We start from the raw sequence: 17353 nt of genomic DNA on the forward strand, positions 1-17353 counted from the left end.
AATCAACTCGCGTGCCGACCAGCTCCTGTAGCGAAGAAGCGACGAAGAAGAAAACAAGCAACGGCGGAAAACGCGAGCCCGCTGCTTCCTGGCCCCGATCTCTCAAGGTTTTTACACCAAATGGCAAAGAAAAACATACATAGATTGACAATTTATCGTCGTTCAAGCGACAGCAGTCGGCTGAACATCGACCCTGGCAAGAGTTTAGTCCACAATCCGTGATTTGCTCGTTGCGTGTTGCTGCGGGTGATCGCCGTGACTGGCTAGTGTGTTTAGCATGAGCATTAGCGGGAGTCCCGCTCCAGCAGCAGCAGCAGCAGCAGCAGCAGCAGCGTGTGTTTAACGTCACCTCTCACTGGTGTTGCAGAGTCAAAAAAAAAAAATAAAATAAAAAGAGTCCTTCCGCCGGCGGACATGCCGAAGAGGAAGGTGACGTTCGAGGACGGAGATGGAGGGCTCGACCTGGACGACGAGCTGCCGACCAAGAAGGTAGCTCATCTAGCATAGCAACCAGCACCGCACACGCACAACAACATCAACACGCCAGGTGATCTTTTTTAGTGCAGGGCTCACCGATCGTTTTAAACCTTCTACATGGGAACTGAGTCAGACGAAGGGCAGCCAGTTTGCCAGACTCTTCTGAAATAACAAGTTTTCTCAGTTTGCCTTTAGTTGTGTATTATTAGTGATGATACTGATCTATGTGAGAGCACGTACATCTCTCACAATGATTGTCAACAATGACCAAGTTCACCTCCTGCACGTCTCTAGACTTCATGCAGGATAAAATATTTTTATTTTCACTTTTGAATCTATATAAATGCAAGTGTGATGGCCAAAGAATAGCAAGAGAATAAAATGACATTGATGCAGTTTTAAGAGGAGTTCTATTTTTAGAGCAGGCCTGGGGGCGACCCATGTGGTCCGAGGGGGTGGGGGTGGGGGGGTACTTGGTGCCCCCTGTTTTAGTGGGAGTGTCGCTGCATTGAGCAACGTCACTAATTCAACTACTGTTACTGGCTAAGCTGCTAAATCCCACATTGACTCGCCGCAGCAGAGTCTCAAAAATTGTCGGCTGTGACGTAGCGCTGCCAAATTTCATTCAGAAAAATAAAGGAGGCCTCCCTCCCACAGTGCTCGGGGTCATGACCTTCACAGGCCAGCGGCTCAATAAATAATAGCCTACTCTACGCAAACTACGCAGCCCGTCCGCAATTGTTGTTGGCCAATGGCGTTGCCTGCAGCTACGTAGATTACAGCTTTGAACGCAAACTCAACGGAAACAAATGTGAGCTTGAATAGAAAATAAATTTACGTTCAAGACAAATCTCAGCAGTCCCGGAGGATGCGTAATACCTGACGAAGGTCTGTCAACCGAAACATTGTATTATTGATAAAGAGACAGAGCTGAACAGCGTGCGGGAGCTTCTGTTTGGTTCAGGACAACTCAGCAATACAGGACAAACCCTGTCCCCGTGTCGGTTCAAAACGGGACAATTGTGTATTTTACGGGACGGTTGGCAACTCTAGATGTGTATATTATCTGTTGTAACTTTAGAGTTGTGAGCCGCTGAGCGGACCGGGCTCCAGGTTTAAGGGCAAGCACTCCCTGGACAGCGACGAGGAGGACGACGCAGAAGAAACACGCAGCAGCAAATATGACATTCTGGACACTGACGACGTGGAAGGTAGGTTCTGTTCGAGACAAAGCGACCAACAGGTGATATTTGGAACACAGGTTGTCTCACCTGCTTTGATGGAACCAAAGACTTGGGTCCTCGGGGTAAACGTTTCCATTCACGCCGCATAAACTGTGTTCAGGCCAAGAGGGGGCAACCATCGACTGTGACGAGGGCGTCCCCATCACGCCCTTCAACCTGGACGAGGAGATGCAGGAAGGCCACTTTGACTCTGAGGGGAACTACTTCATCAAAAAGGACCAGGAGATCCGAGACAACTGGCTGGACAACATCGACTGGGTAATCAGAGTCAAAGACACAGCGGGGTTGCTCAACTTTGCGAGCGGCGCTAAACAACATGGTTTCGCTGCTTCTCGCAGGTGAAGATTAAAGAGCAGCCGGTCAAGCGGAAGAAGAAAGGTCTGGGCGCCAAGAGGCGCCGGCGGGCCGGCGACGAGGACGAGGCTGAGGAGGAGAGGCAGCGAGAGGAGAAGCAGGCGGACCGAGAGAACGAGGAAGAGGAGGAGGATGAGGAAGAGGAGGAGCCGGCCGAGGACCCGCTGGCGTCCCTCACCCAGCAGCAGCTGACGGAGGCCGTGGTGGAGCTGCTGTTGCCGGGGGAGACGGTGGCGGCGGCGCTGCGGCGGCTGGGCGGCCTGGGAGGACGGCGGAAGAAAGGGAAGCTGAGGCAGGAGGACGAGGCCACGGCGGAGGAGGACGAGGCCAGGAGGGACACGGAGAAGCTGGACAGGCTGACGGCGCTGGCCGACCGCCTGGTCGGCTCGGGCATGTACGAGATCTACCAGCAGACGCAGGAGAAGCTGGCCTACATGATGAGAAGCATGACCGACAAGAAGCCGGCGCTGAGGCCGAGCCGCGGCAGCGACGACGAGGAAGAAGAGCTCGACATGTTTGCGGATAAATTCGACGACACGCACGGCAGCAAAGGGGAGGACGACGACGACACGAGAGGTAGAGCCGACTGCTTCCCTCCCTGCACTCGTCTGCTGCACCGACACCAAGCTGCTGCTGTGCTGCTGTGCTGCTGTGCTGCTGTGCTGAATCCACTTGTGTCTCCTTGTCAGTGAGCGATGCAGTGTTGTGGGAGTACAAGTGGGAGAACAAGAATGATTCAGAGGTCTACGGCCCCTTCACCAGCCAGCAGATGAAGGTACGCTTTCAAAATAAAAGAGTTGTTTATTCAGTAGTCAAGAAAACCAGGTGTTTTGTTCTCTGTTTGCAATTTTTTTTTGGAATTATGTGCTGTGTTTTTATTATTTCCATCATTTCCATTTCCCACTAATAGGTGTTTACGCTGTTATTCTGTCATTTTCAGAAATATATATCGTCTGTAATGATCATAACAGCAGACCGCTGCATGAGGAAGCTGATTTTAGAGAACTGATGCAAGTTGGGTGGCGTTACATTCTCGTTTAGTTTTGCATTTCTCTCCAGCCAGCCTCAGTGAATACCATGTTGCTCACTGGATGATTGGGGTACCAGCTGACTCTACCTGCAAACCTGAATGTGTCCTGCCGGCCTTCTAATGTGTCTCCTGTCTCCCCTGCAGGACTGGGTCGACGAGGGCTTCTTCAACGACGGCGTTTACTGCCGGAGGAAGGACCAGGAGGGGGCGCAGTTCTACAACTCCAAGCGCCTCGACTTTGACCTTTACACGTAATTCCTGCAAGGCGGCAAACCTGCACAACGGTCATTTTTTTTAATGCTGTGGGGTCTGTAAACCATCGGGGTTTATCCTATATGTATATTGTTTTTAAATAAAGAAATCATGTACCGCATGTTGTGTTGCAGTCAGTTGTGTGTGGTTTGTTTAATTAGTCAGAGACCAAAGTCATCGGCACACTGACCTATTTAATAGTGAACCTGGAGTGTGAGTGTAATAAGTAAGGAAGGAAGTAATTCTCTGCAGGCGCCTCACTTCTTAACCGCAGGTAATAAATGACGACTTTAGTCATTTAAAACCAAGTTATTATATTTTCACAGTTCAGTTATATGTACATTAAAATTATGATGCATGTTGCATCGTTTAAGATATCAATCAGATTAGTCTGCATAAACATGGGGGGTGGGGGGGTGGGGAGTGACGGTCAATAAAGAGAAATTCCTCTCCCACTTTAATTGTCGCCACAAAACGATTTTCTGTCATTAGAATCTCAGGGAAACCCGGCTGTGATCAGAAGTTGCACAGCTGAGTCAATGCATTACAATGCATTACAATTCATCAGTCGTTGGCATTGCCGCCAAGTGCAGAAATGATGCGTCGGGGGTCATCACACGGTGCAAGTGTTGAGCAGCAGGTCTGATCTCGGTTGCTTTCCCTCCAATTTCGTTCTGACTCACAAAATAATGTTTTTTCGGGGCAGGAACAAAAACGTAAGCGACAGGAAAAGATTGAGTTTGAAAAGATCTTTTTTTTACAAGAGACAAATAAGTGGAGATAAAAGAGGTCAGTCGGGGACAATAAAGAAAACTGAAATTATGGGGGTCGGGCACTTCCATTGGCTACCCCCATTTCCAACTCTTGAACGCAAACCCTGATTGGTCGCGGCCCGTTGGCGGTTTCCGCACGGGAAACGAAGCCGCGCTGTGATTGGACGAAGCGCCCGTCCGCTCGTAGTGTTTGTAAAAAACGCACTCGTCACCGCAGCAGGGCGCCGTCCGGCATGTCTGCTCCCCGGTGAGCTGCTCGTCAGTCCCAGTCCACGGTTGCGGGCCTCGCGGCACCGGTGGTGAGTGTCTTTAATGTTCTTTGGCTTTAAATAAGCCCGCCGGTTCGGTGGCGGCCGCCGAGATAAACTGCCTGGTGACCGCGAGGCAAAGCGTTCCGACTCGCCGAGCTAACGTCGCCCGGGCTACGACTACTCCCTGGAAGGAGAAACAAAATATGGAGCTCGTCAATGCTGGTGCAAATTACTCCAAGTAACAAAAAAAGAAGAAGAAAGAAAACTGCAGAGCTGCGGGAACTCCTATTTATTACGCCTTATTGCCGCAATTTAAAGCTACGTTGAATGCGCATAATATTGTGGGAGGGGGAATTATTTTCCATTCCAGCAAGTAGACATCGCTCGTTTTTTTGTTTTGTCTTTTTAATTGTTTCTTTTTTGTTTGTTTGTTTGTTTGTTGAAGTTAAACCGCCACCTTGAATCGCTGTAAATAGTAAGAGCCGGTAACGTTGGAACTACTTCAGGTGAGTGTGTTCAGGAGTGTGTTGTGTTCACGGACTTCCCTCCAGAACATCCAATTCTCTCTGCGCTCGCGGGGGAGACGATGCCGTAGATTCAAAGAAATGCGGTCATTATCACAAGCAACAAGCAGTGGTTTGATTTTTTTTTTTTTTTTTTTTAAATGAGTGTGGAATGAAAACGTCCACGCGACAGGATGCACGAGTCCCTCAGTTTCAAAATCGACCTCGTGACCTTCTCATTTCTCACAAACGGTTCGGTTTGATTTTGACTTTCCGTGACTTTTCATTTTAAAACGTATCTACAGGGTGTGCCCCCACCCCCCCCCAAAAAAAATTTTTTTTTTTTTTTTCTTGGAAACTGCGAAGTCTAGCTCAATGAAATGTCAGGTGTTGAACGTCATAAGTTTATTAAGGGCCGACCAAGTCCAAATTTGTTTGCCAAATGTTGCACTGATGGTGAAGACGCAACATGACTTCTCTTTGGGAGTGAACGGCTCAACCTGAAAACACAACAAAAATAAAATATTATCTATAAAGTCTTGAAAATTTTGAGCTCATTTCAACAAGAATTGCCAAGATTATTGGCCTGCGAAATGATGTCAAATTTTTTTGGGGCACCCTGTATTATTTTGGTGTGGATGGCCAGAACTATGTTTCACTTATTTTTTTCTGCCGTTTTATCATCATTGTCTTTTTTTTTTTTCTCCTCTTACAGTGAAACAGCAGCATCGGCCGACTCACAGAGTCTGAAAGCTGAAGGAACCTCCAGTGATCTCGGAGCAAACGGCCATCGCAGACATCAGGACGGTGAGTGTTGAGCCTCTGTCTTTTATTATAATTATCTTATTTCCCATTTGCAGAGGAGGACAGACAGACAGGCAGACAGACAGTGGGAGGGGGATGTTGACTAACCCCTCTGATCCGCTCCCACAGGCAGTTTGTCCGATGGAAGAAGATGCCTGGTCCCCAGTCAGTTTGTGTAGTGCACCTCCCCACAGTCTGCCTGCACCTCCTTCCCCTCCCCTCCCCTCCGTCACTCCCAGGTACTCCTCCACTCGCACCCCTGCTGCTGCTCCTCCTCCTGTCGCTCCTGGTCTTTTCTCTGCCCTCCATCGTCCTCCTCAATTTTGAAAAGAAAATCTTTGAATTGAGTTGGAATTTTAAAGGACGCCTGTTTTTGTGTGGGCGCAGACGTGATTGACGATGCCTGTGCAGGTCAAGACATCAGTAATACAAATAAAAAAACGGGTTTCTATCCTAAGAAAAAACGCTTACCCTAATTATGATGTCTAACGATATATATTTTTCTTATTCAATCATCTTTTACGCAGCCATGCCAGTGATGGAGCGTTGGCACACAGAAGAAGAAGTGGACGCATTCAAGCCATCAGATCGCACAGTCCAGAGAAACAGAGCAGCAAGAGCAGCAGGGCGTCCTGCACGTCCAGTGTGTCCCAGCCCAAGAGGACCTGGCACACAACAAACATGGTGAGAGAGAGAGAGAGAGAGCGGAGCTCCAGGAGTTACCATCAGCACGTGTCCTCCTGGAGGAGGAGGAGGCGGAGGAGGAGGAGGAGCTTCTCTTCAGGATTGTTAACAGTCCTGGTGTTTCTCTGCAGGTCCAGGTGTCTCAGGCCAAGCAGCCCAGAGTGGACGACTCCCGAGGACGTGAAGGACGAGGCCGGGTCAGTGTTGAGGTCCCTCACCCTGTTGGACTCGGTCTAGCTGGGCCACCCTCACACACTGCACTCACACAACGGCTCCTAAAACGTGACAGATGCATGGAGTGTTTGAGGAGATGGGATTGGATGAACTGTCATGGATGTGTAGGAGCGGTTGGTAGAGTGGGCTGTGGATCGATGATCGAAGGGTTGGCGGTTCAAATCCCGGCTCCAACTCTCCCACGTTTGAAGTGTCCTTGGGCAAGACCATGAACCCTAGATTGCTCCCAGTGGCAGCGCCTTGCATGGCGGCGCCACCCATTGGTGGGTGAGTGAATGAGAGGCCATTGGAAAGCACTTTGGGCTGCTGTGAAGGTGCTGGAAAGAGCAATTAGGTAGAAAACATGTTGCTGTAATGTCAATGGAAAGTGAAGCAAAGCAAAGTTGCAACCAAATTAATCTTAGAACCACCGAGAACCACCAGGGTGTTGAGCTCTTTATTGAAAAGACTCTGAAAACACTGCAAACATGGAGGAGACGCAGCTGTTTCATCACTGCCTGACTGTTAATATCATATCTTCAGGTTCGACAGGCCAAATTTAGAAAGCTAACGGGCTGCATATGGCCCCCGGGCCGTAGTTTGCCCACCCGTGCACTGCGCCGACACTAATCTGGGCGCCTTAAGCCCTGAGAGTTTTCCCGTCTGCCGCCACCTTTAACAGCCAGCGGGCTTCAGGGTTAATGCAGTGATTCTAATCCTCCTGCTCCTCCGTCTGCTGCATCACACAGCAGCAGCACTGCAACTCAGCCTGTCACGCCCTCATTGTGCTTCAGTATTGCTAGCATCCAACACGCTTTCCCAGAATCCATCAGCAATTTAAAAAAAAAGAAAAGCATGATTTTACTTGCCAGAGGTCCCGCCTCCTTCCCATTTGCAGCCTCGCACGGTGAAATACCCAGAAATCATGCAGACCTGCAGCATGTTAGCCCTGTGTTTACAGCGGCTCACCCGCGCGTATTGACTTTGAATTGGAGCTTCGAGTTGAAATGTGTCAAATCTTGATCTCGTTATTGTGTAAGTGTGACAGTTTGGACACTTTTGTTTCCTTTTCCCAGAAAATAAATTTCAACCGTTTGTGTTTTGCAGAATGGTTTTGGATTTAATTTGGCAGCGGAGCGACCGGATGAGTGAGTATTGTTGCAGAAAAAAAAAAAAAAAAACTTTTTTCAAGGTCGTTTGATTTCGTAGCGCCACTCATAAAATATCGACGTGTCAAAAATTAAAATGTTTCAGATTGTGCTGCTGAACTCAACATGCGACCTTCCTGTTGTTGCTTCCCTCAGCAGGCCGCGGCTGCAGACTCTGACAGGGATGGACGTGTGCGCCGCAGACGGCAGGGCGGAGCCGGCGCTGCCGCCGGCGCCGCAGCTCCACCTCACCATGGAGGTGGACGCTGGCGCCGCGACGGCCGAGCAAAGCGCCTCGGCCCCCCGCAGCTGGGTCATCGGCCCCCTCTTCCAGTCCTTCCGCTCCAAGATGGCCACTTTCACCGAGATCGTCATGAGTCCCGTCAAACTGTTCAGGGCTCCCAGTCCACCGCCTCCTCCGCCGCCGCCGCCGTCCACCGACTGTCCCGAGGACGGCGGTGGAGAGAGCGAGCAGCTCCAGCGCTGCCAGGAAGATGCTGCTGCTGCTGCTGCTGCTGCTGCTGCTGCTGCTGCTAAGTGTTCTAAAACGTTGTCTTTTGACGACGACGTGGAGGTAACTGAGCAGGCGACTGAGAAACCCCAGGGAGGGTGGAGTCCATCTGGCTCCGCCCCCCAGGATCCCATCCCACTGCTGGTCAGCACCAGTGCCACCGTGGAGCCCTCGCTGCTGCTGTGCAGTGTGGAGGCGGAGCCAGCTGACAGCACGGACCCGCCGCAGACCAGGAAGGGTCCCGCAAACAGGAAGCAGGTTCCCAGCAAGGCTGTCCGGCCTCAAGCCACCAGCAGGGGGAGCGAGACTGGTCGCAGAGGGGACCCCAGTCCTCCCGACGGAGGGCCACGCCCCTCCCAGCTGGACTCTGAAGAGGCGGAGCCCCGCCCTGATGCAGCCGACTGTCACTCCACAGAGCCGCTGAAGAAGAAGAAGAGGCCGGCCGAGGGCGTGGCCAGAGCGCCAAGACCACCCAGGAAGAAGACGACCGCGTCCGAGGGTCATGTGACCAGGCCGGCGGTGAAAACCAGAGCCGACAGAAAAGTGCGACTGGAAGAAGTAGCAGCAGCAGTAGCGGCGGCGACTGACGGTCCTCCTCCCGATGCTGAGGTGAAGCCGAGGCCGAAGTTGCGGGCGGCTCAGGGCAAAGCGTCGCGAGGCCTCGGCGCCACCGCCGCCGCCACCGTGGCGCTGGAGACCACCATCGCCATCACGCAGCTGCCGCAGACGCAGCGCTTCGCCGTCGTCCTCGTCCGGCCGCTGCACATCGACGACGAAAAGGAGCGCAAACGAAAATCGGGGACGCACGAGGATTCGGCATGGGGCGGGACGGCGCCGCCACTGGAGGGCAGCAGGAAGAAGCAGAAAAGGGCGGCGAGGTCTCAGTGCGCCCGGAGGAGCCCCCAGCCTGAGGAGGCTAGGGGTCAAAGGTCAACGGACCCGCTTCATTTGGAGATGACGCCGCCGGACCTGCCCGCCCTCATCCGGAGCGACGACCAGCTCCTATTGGACGGAGCGGAGCAGGGCGCCGTTAGCCACGCCTCCATGCCGAGGTCACGAGGGGTCGCCGTCAGGCCCCGCAGAGACGGCCAGCGGGGGCGACGGAGAGTCCAGCGGCCGCTGGGCCGGGCGGCCGGAGAGGGCGACGCCCACCCGGTGGCCACGCCCCCCGCTGCTCGCTCCCGACTCTCTCGCAGCGTCTCGTGCCCGGAGCTCCCGTCGCTCACCACCGCCGCTGACCCCCCATGGGCGGCGCCGTCCCTCCCCCCGCGCCCCAGCAGGGCGGCGGCCTCACCCCAGCAGCAGCACGTCGGCCACGCCCGCAGGAGCCCTCGCCGCGCCCGCCGCCACACGGTCTGCAGCCTGGAGGTGGAGCGCGAGCTGGCGCCGCTCTGCCTGCGCAAGGAGGTGTTCCCCTCCCGCAGGTCGCTGCCCTGCCCCTCCCCCGGCCCCTCCTTCTCCACCCTGGCCTCCTGCTTCCTGTCCAGCCCGCTGGCCTTCCTCTCCAAGAGGGCGGAGCCTCCCCCGGCCGGCCCCTCCCCCTCCCACCTCACCGGTCCCGCCTCCTCGCCGTCCTCGCATCCGTCCAGCCCGTCCGCCTGGAGCCTCCGCCGGTCCGAGTCCGGTGGCCCCGCCCTGGACAGGTAAACCCGTGACCTCTGTGACCTCCGTGACCTTGATGACTGGAGCTGCAACTAACGATTCATTTTCTTGTTGACTAATCAATCTTTTCGATGAGTCGATTCGTCGGTGAAAGAGTGGTTCGGTTCGGTGTAATCGCTGCTATTGGCAGTGACCTCAGTGAACTAGCACTCGCTAAGCTAGCTCGGTCCATGATTTTCCGACGTGCGAAAAAAACGTACGATGCGTCGCAGGCTGACGATGAATCAGCAAATAAGCGCCACCTGGTGGTGTGTAGGGTGTTGGCGTGTGGCTTCAGAGTTTGGCTGCTTCACTTTGGGTCAGGGTTTTCCCGCCTTGTCAGAGAGGAAGCCGTTCTTCTTCTCTGGTTTTTGCAGGGTGTAAACAGCGAGCGACGCTGCCACCCGCAGGGCTCGGCAGGTAGCGGCTGCAGTGGGATTTTATCATTCGGCCATTGACGAGGACAGTAGCACGACGTGTCGAGGAATTTATGTTGCAGCCCTGCTGATGATGACCACTCACCTCCACCTCCAGCTGCTGCTGCTGCTGCTGCTGCAGCACCTTGTCATCTTCTCAACATCTGTGCTCCTCAGCAGTGGGCTTCCTCTGCTGCGTGACGTGCAGGAGGACGAGGAGGACAGCGAGGACACCAGCTCGTCCAGCCACGAGTTCGAGGACGCGGCCCTGAGGGAGGAGAAGGCCCTGTCCGACTCGGAGGTCAAGGTGAGGTGGAGCTTCAGGCAGGCAGCACAGTCCTTCAAACACTGGAGCCCTTTTGCTGAGGCCCGCGCCGGTCTTTGCTTTCCTTCACTGTCTCAGGTGGTGCAGAAGCTGGAGGAGCGAGGGAAGGTGTCCTCCATCAGGATCCGGAAGGCCTTACCCAAACCCCAGAACAACCTGACGCCCATGGGCCTCCCCAAGGCAGTCCGGTGAGTGCGACCGAGACAGACAGACAGACAGACAGACAGTCAGTCAGTCAGTGCCGCTGCTGCTGCTGCTGCTTCCCTGTGTGTGTGTCGAATGTGTGTTTTTCATGCAAGTTGAATGAATTGTGTTGTAGGTTGAAGAAGAAGGAGTTCAGCCTGGAGGAAATTTACACCAACAAGAACTTCAAAAAGCCTCCTGAAAGGTGAGAGTCCGCTGGACGCTTCTTCATCGTGTTGTTCTTGTGGTTTTTTCCTTGACTGTAGCTGCGTTTCCACAACCCCTAGAGTTACACCAAGCCTAAATCTGGCAATAATAAACTGGTGATGGAAGCACCTCAGTTTTCCACACGTATCCATATAGAGGAATGTTGCACAAGTCTCGTGGAAACACTTTTTTCCACGTTGAGTGAAGGGGTCGGGTCACCAGGTCACTGACCAGTGACACTAGTGTGTTATGATTGGACGGAGGAGGAGACTGAGTATTTTTTACAAGTAATAAAAGCGAAAAATGCAACAACAAGCATTCTGGGCAGCAAACGACATGGAAAAAATATATTTTGCACCTCCATCACTCCTCAAAGTGGGGTCTCGCCAGACAAGGTGCTAATGAATGTGCTAACGAGATGCTAACGAGGTGCTAACGACTGCTGCTTGCAGCCGGCTGGAGACCATCTTCGAGGTTCCCCTGACGCGGCGCAACGGCTCCGAGTCCTGCTTCGGCCAGCGCCGCGTCAAGCGCTTCCTGGAGTTCCTGGAGGTGGGCGAGGTCCGCAAGTCCAGGAAGCCGCTGGCGGCAGCGGCGGCGTCCAGGACCCGGCGCGGAGGCGGCGGCAGCTTCCCGAGGGACGAGGCCGCGGCATCCTGCGCGCAGTGGGACGCTGACTCAGCGCTGTGCGCCAAACTGGACCAGCTGAGCCTGTGGCTGGTGCATGATGGGAACGGCGGCGAGCAGATGGCGTGCTGAACACAGGCAGGAAGTGACCCGCCGCCACCACCCTCCTCCTCCTCCTCTTCCTCCTCCTCGGCAGCAAAGTGAACTGTCCGTCCGTCACTCCTCCAGCAGTCCTCACAGTTGACATGTTGCACAACGTCCACCAGGGGGCAGAATCACCAGAAGCAGAAGCGTCGTCTGCAGTTTCACCCAGGCAGCTAAGTTGTTTTTCTTTGCAGAATGCCAAAAAAAAAAAAAAAAAAGCCCAGCGTTGATGAGAAGCCGGCCAGAGATTCATGAAAGCAGCTCAGTCTCCAGTGTTGTAGAAAATGTAAATCCAGTTTGGTACAAAGCAGCCATTCAAGATGTTACGAGTTCGCCTTAACCCTTCCACACATTTTGCCAAGTTTTGTATATTGTGTTTTTGTACTATGATGATGATGATGATGTGTGGTTCGGCTTTGTTTGGTTGTTGTTTTTTTAACAAAAAAGATGTAGTTTGGCAGTGAGAGGTTGGGTCTCCTATCCCCCCCCCTCCTCTCCCCATCCTGCTGTCCTATCAGAGACCCTGAACCCTTTTATTTATTGACACCACCCAATGAACACAGAATGTAATCAATTATAATTAGGAACGAGTCATTGGTAAGATACAGTCTTGTCTTTAATAGATCTATATACATATATACATATATATATATATATATATTTGTGTGTGTGTGTGTGTAAATGTACATTTTTATGTAGCGCTATGTTTATAGTTACTGCGGGATTTTTTTTTTTAAACGTTGTTTATAGTCTGAATTGTTGATACATTGTTAAATAAATATCACAGCCTATATAAAAACCACATGTTTGGTGTACATTTGTTCCTGTGGGGAAAGAAAGGAAAGTGTAAACCTGGGCATGGGCAAACTATGGCCCGGGGGCCATGTGCGGCCTTGTTAAGCTTTTTAATCCGGCCAGTAAGATGAACTTGAAGATACATTAACAAACATTTGTGTAAATGTTTTAGTGTGTTTCCCCTACGTTCATCGACAGTGATGATGATGAAGATGATGATGATATCCTGAAGAATGACATCACTCTAAATTGCTTTTAAACTGCAGTAACTGTTTGTACTCGAAAGAAAAATCTGTCTTTCATTCAGTTGATTTTCAGTGTTCAGAGTAACTAACCCTAACTTCTCTTCGTTTTCAATCAACATTCAGTGTTTTCTTCACATCCCATCATATATTTTTTTTTCCTCTGTTGAGGTGGCTCACCACACCACACCACTCCATCCATCTGCTGCTGCTCCGGCCCCCTCTGGCACTTTTTAGAGCCCACCAGTCAAAAAGTTTTTCAACCATAGGCGTGGTCATGTGAGCTGGCCAGCAGAGGGCGCTGTGTGTCTCAGTAGAGTCTGTCTGTCCCCCCCCCCCCTGCCAGCCCAGGGTCAGTCCTTCAGGGTGAGCAGGTAGGAGACCAGCGCCATCAGGCAGGGGATCAGCGCCAGCAGGCCCAACCAGGTCAGGATGGAGATGATGCTCAGGTTCCTGGAGCGCCGCGACAACCTGGCCGCTCGCTCCGGGTCTCTGGACTCCTCGGCCTGCACGCAGGGAACTGGGTCAGCACAGAGTCACACCGGCGGGGCAGGTGGTCCAGACGGCACCAACCGAGAGCAAGACATTATCAAGACCAGAGAGTAGCAAGACCAAGACCAGACCGAGACCAGACCAAGTTTGCTTCTACGTCGATGCAACAGCAACATTTCCTCTCAGCAAGGTACTATTTTTGCACTATGGTCTTGCATTTCCTTTACTGTTCTGTTGTTTTAATAGCTGGCTGATATGTTTATTTGTTGGGTGTCACCAACAGAGCGAAACAAGGCAGCAGCTGGATTCTTGTCTGTTATTATCATGTTATTACAGTGTCGTTGGCTGGGTCTCGACCGGTTTTGATCAAAAAGCCCGAGTCCATCCAGTTCGAGTCCAAGACGAGACCGAGACCCTTAAAAAGTGATCTTGAGGCCGAGAGCCACCTGCAGTACTGCAACACTAGAGGGAGCCACTTCTCACCTTGACCGAGTTGACGACGGCGAAGATGCCGATGCAGGAGATGCCGCAGATGATGCTGCAGAAGGCCAGTCGGCGGAAGTTCCTGTCATGGCAGGAAGGGGCGGAGTCCTGCCGAGCAGACGCCTCGCTGGGGTTCTGGGTCTCTCCAGAACCGGGCAGCAGATGCAGACTGACCTCCTCCACCAGCACGTTGTCACGGGTCTGAGGAGCAGCAGACATTTCTGGAAGGACAGAAGAAGAAGGAGTCTGAGGAGGGCAGCCGACTCCCAGCAGATCCATCCATCCATCCATCCACCCATCCCTCCCTCCATCCATCCACCCACCCATCCATCTATCCACCCATCCATCCATCCCTCCATCCACCCATCCATCCATCCCTCCATCCACCCATCCATCCATCCCTCCATCCATCCACCCATCCATCCCTCCACCTATCCATCCATCCATCCATCCACCCATCCTTCCATCCATCCATCCATCCCCTCCATCCATCCACCCATCCCCCCATCCATCCCTCCGTCCCTTCACCCATCCACCCACCCATCCATCTATCCACCCATCCATCCATCCCTCCATCCACCCCTCCATCCACCCATCCCTCCCTCCATCCATCCATCCCTCCATCCATCCCTCCACCCATCCATCCACCCATCCATCCCTCCATCCATCTATCCACCCATCCATCCATCCATCCACCCATCCATCCATCCCCCCATCCATCCACCCATCCATCCATCCATCCATCCCTCCATCCACCCCTCCATCCACCCATCCCTCCCTCCATCCATCCATCCCTCCATCCATCCCTCCATCCATCCCTCCACCCATCCCTCCACCCATCCATCCACCCATCCATCCCTCCATCCATCTATCCACCCATCCATCCATCCATCCACCCATCCATCCATCCCCCCATCCATCCATCCATCCATCCATCCCTCCCTCTTCCTCCTGCTCTCAGGGTGCTGGGGGTCTGCTGGAACCTCTCCCAGCGGCCACTGGGTGACACCCTGGACCAGTGGCCACTTTATTAGGGACACATTAGAGACACACAACCATCACACACTCACACACACCTACTGACAATCTAGAGTTTCCAGTTCACCTCACATACATGTTTTTGGAGTGTGTGAGGAAGCTGGAGAACCTGGAGAACCCAGCAGACACTGGAGAACCTGGAGAACCCAGCAGACACTGTAGAACCTGCAAACTCCACACAGAAAGGCCCCAGGCCCAGAATCGAACCCACGACCTTCTTGCTGTGAGGCGGCAGTGCTCACCACTGCACCAGGGTGTCGCCCGGCAGCTCGATCCAACTCACTTTGTTCCAGTCTGTTCTGTCTGTCCAGTCATGTGCCTGGAGGAACCGGTTCCACCTCCTCATTTCCTTTTAACTACGCAGCGTTGAAAGAACCAAAAACCAGAAACGACAACCAAGTAACTCCTGTTTGGTACCAGTGAGACGTCAGATGTGAATAAAGTTTGGAATCTCACTCATCCATCCTGGCTGCTTGCAGTTAAACTCCGCCCACCTCCATGTGATTGGCAGCTTTGACTGTGAGACAAATTTCTCCAGCTGGTTCGGAGCTTCCCTCCCTCTCACAAATGTTCTCCGTGGGCTCTCGCCAACGTGGACATTAGGCCTGGCAGCCCCATCCAAAAAAATAAACCGAGTCCCGGGAGGCCTCCGAGGTGAGACTGAAGTTCCTCACTCGCTGTTTTGCAACTCCAAACGCCACGTCTCCTGATTTTTTTTAACCCGCTGACCCGCCGAGTGGATGATGAGGAAAATCTTCCCCACGCGAGTCACAACATGTTCAGAAGAGAAACTGCTGGGAGCCGCCGGCTTGTTTTTCTCACGCAAAGAGCGGCGACGGAAGCTGGAAAAACCTGAATGGCCACAACTGGAGAGAAAGGAAGGAAAAAGTCCCAACTTGCTCACAGGACGAGCTGTGATGTCACAAAGTCAAGCCAGCGGTGATCGGATCAGAGAGCTGCCGCAACACAACCACATCGTCATAACACCCCGAAGATGTCAGTCAGTCAGTCAGTCAGTCAGTCAGTCAGTCAGTGGGACCAAGACGTGAAAGAAGAAAGTGAAAATGAAAGTAATTTTCTTTTTTAAAATTCTATAATCTTCTTAAATCACCGACCTGCTCACGTTTTGGTCCTCCTCTCTTCTGATCCGCTGTGATCCTGTCCTGTCACTCGATTCCCGCTTGGTCAGAAGTTCACCTTGGCCTCTCCGGTGTATGTGTGTGTGTGTGTGTGTGTGTGTGTGTGTGGTAGAGGCTTTGGGGAGTCGGGGGGGTTTCTGTCAGACGTCATGCGATCACTGTCATCGCCACCGGCGGCCGCACAGCTCCAGTCTCCAGACGTTTGTGACTGAAACTCCCTCCACCCCCTCCTTCCTCCCTCCCTCCCTCCCACACGCTCCACTCTCTTACTTCCTCACACCTCACTCGCTCCCCCCTTCCCTCCCCTCTACTCACCTCTCCCTCCCCCGACCCTCCCACCTGCCAGCTTGACGAGCTTTTCAGGAATGTGAAGGCGTGTCAGCCCTGCAGGTGAGACACAGCCACTGGGAGAGCAGGTTGGGACACACACACACACACACACACACACACACACACACACACTCACTTACTCACTCACTCACTCACTCACTCTGATCTGTTTCACCAGTTTCTACTGCTGCTCTGTGACCTGCAGTAGATAAGAGCTGACCACGCCCACTCCTTCCTGATCCCACCAACCGGTGCCTCCCACCCGCCACCGCCACCGCCGCCACCGCACACTTCCTGTTTTTGAGGGGAAGTGAGAGAGGAGGAGGTATGGAAGGATGAGGGCGGGAGGGTTTTGAACCTCTTCGCTCCTCCTGGTGTCTTTGAAAGAGAACTGCAGGGCCCAGATCAGAAGATAGATAGATAGATAGATAGATAGATGTGCTTTATTGATCCCAAACCACACTGTTGCAGCATGAAAAAACACTACAGTCAAACTGTGCAGAGGCAGCAGGGATAAGCAAGGCTTCCTAAGCCACGAGTGCATTATTTGCCAGTGAGTCCAGGGAAAATGTCCAGACTGCTCCGCCACAGACAGAAGACCTGTGTTTGCAGTGCAGTGATTGTTGCGTCGCACCTGCAGAAACCAGCCTTACCTGCTGCTGAAACCTGCCTGCACCAGGAGGAGCTTGGAAACACGATGCCAGTCACTCAGCGTGCAACCTGGGAAACCTGTTCAGATGCACACAGCTGATATCCTGGGAGGAAAACAGGCTTAAATTCCTTTGAAAGCACAGTCACAATGGAATGATGTGTGATATTTTTTCATGGCACACACAGCATTTAATGAATAAAATGTTGTTTTTCTTGTATTTTTTTTATTATGGTTCTCCTTGGATTTGTCTTGCAAAAAAAAGAGACAAACACTGCTCTGTGCAACACCGTAATAAACAACTTCCTCTCGTGGTGGTTTATGTCCGGCATTTTTCCAGCTGCCTCAGTTAGTGTTGCCATGCCGCCGACCTTTCACAGACAGACAGACAGACAGAC

At 52.7% G+C, this 17353-nt stretch overlaps 3 protein-coding genes across 6 annotated transcripts in view; 2 read left to right on the forward strand and 1 right to left on the reverse strand.

The window, feature by feature from the left end:
- cldni (claudin i) overlaps positions 1 to 17353 on the reverse strand; it is an 82015-nt gene that overhangs the window by 1158 nt on the left and 63504 nt on the right. The gene's annotated exons all lie outside the window — the stretch shown is intronic.
- Positions 64 to 3478, forward strand: cd2bp2 (CD2 (cytoplasmic tail) binding protein 2). The gene is made up of 6 exons (XM_076041466.1): positions 64 to 489; positions 1559 to 1688; positions 1822 to 1979; positions 2060 to 2651; positions 2765 to 2850; positions 3250 to 3478. Exons 1-6 carry the CDS (start codon positions 415 to 417, stop codon positions 3358 to 3360), a joined length of 1152 nt encoding a protein of 383 aa, XP_075897581.1. The 5' UTR covers positions 64 to 414; the 3' UTR covers positions 3361 to 3478.
- Positions 4277 to 12445, forward strand: prr14 (proline rich 14). 4 transcript variants are annotated; one of them, XM_076041425.1, is made up of 12 exons: positions 4315 to 4429; positions 4827 to 4887; positions 5600 to 5691; positions 5818 to 5927; positions 6216 to 6372; positions 6504 to 6569; positions 7693 to 7733; positions 7890 to 9887; positions 10479 to 10608; positions 10705 to 10814; positions 10946 to 11014; positions 11469 to 12407. In XM_076041425.1, the coding sequence occupies exons 4-12, from the start codon at positions 5830 to 5832 to the stop codon at positions 11773 to 11775; spliced, it is 2976 nt and encodes a 991-aa protein (XP_075897540.1). In that variant the 5' UTR covers positions 4315 to 4429; positions 4827 to 4887; positions 5600 to 5691; positions 5818 to 5829; the 3' UTR covers positions 11776 to 12407. The 4 variants fall into 4 exon arrangements, with proteins under 4 accessions (XP_075897541.1, XP_075897539.1, XP_075897542.1 ...); XM_076041426.1 differs by lacking the exon at positions 4827 to 4887 and having other exon boundaries at positions 4277 to 4429; positions 10482 to 10608; positions 11469 to 12445; XM_076041424.1 differs by lacking the exon at positions 4827 to 4887 and having other exon boundaries at positions 4277 to 4429; positions 11469 to 12406.

This window comes from Nelusetta ayraudi, unplaced genomic scaffold (assembly GCF_046127955.1).
Source record: "Nelusetta ayraudi isolate G7.1 ecotype Tasmania unplaced genomic scaffold, CSIRO-AGI_Nayr_v1 ptg000067l, whole genome shotgun sequence".
NCBI classification, from domain to species: Eukaryota; Metazoa; Chordata; class Actinopteri; order Tetraodontiformes; family Monacanthidae; genus Nelusetta; species Nelusetta ayraudi.

Coding starts and splice junctions, on each gene's coding strand:
- cd2bp2 (XM_076041466.1), top strand. CDS start 415: ATGCCGAAGAGGAAGGTGACGTTCGAGGACGGAGATGGAGGGCTCGAC. Junction 490..1,558: donor ACGAGCTGCCGACCAAGAAG/GTAGCTCATCTA, acceptor TTGTAACTTTAG/AGTTGTGAGCCGCTGAGCGG. Junction 2,652..2,764: donor GGACGACGACGACACGAGAG/GTAGAGCCGACT, acceptor TCTCCTTGTCAG/TGAGCGATGCAGTGTTGTGG.
- prr14 (XM_076041424.1), top strand. CDS start 5,830: ATGGAAGAAGATGCCTGGTCCCCAGTCAGTTTGTGTAGTGCACCTCCC. Junction 9,888..10,478: donor GGTGGCCCCGCCCTGGACAG/GTAAACCCGTGA, acceptor TGTGCTCCTCAG/CAGTGGGCTTCCTCTGCTGC. Junction 10,609..10,704: donor TGTCCGACTCGGAGGTCAAG/GTGAGGTGGAGC, acceptor TCACTGTCTCAG/GTGGTGCAGAAGCTGGAGGA.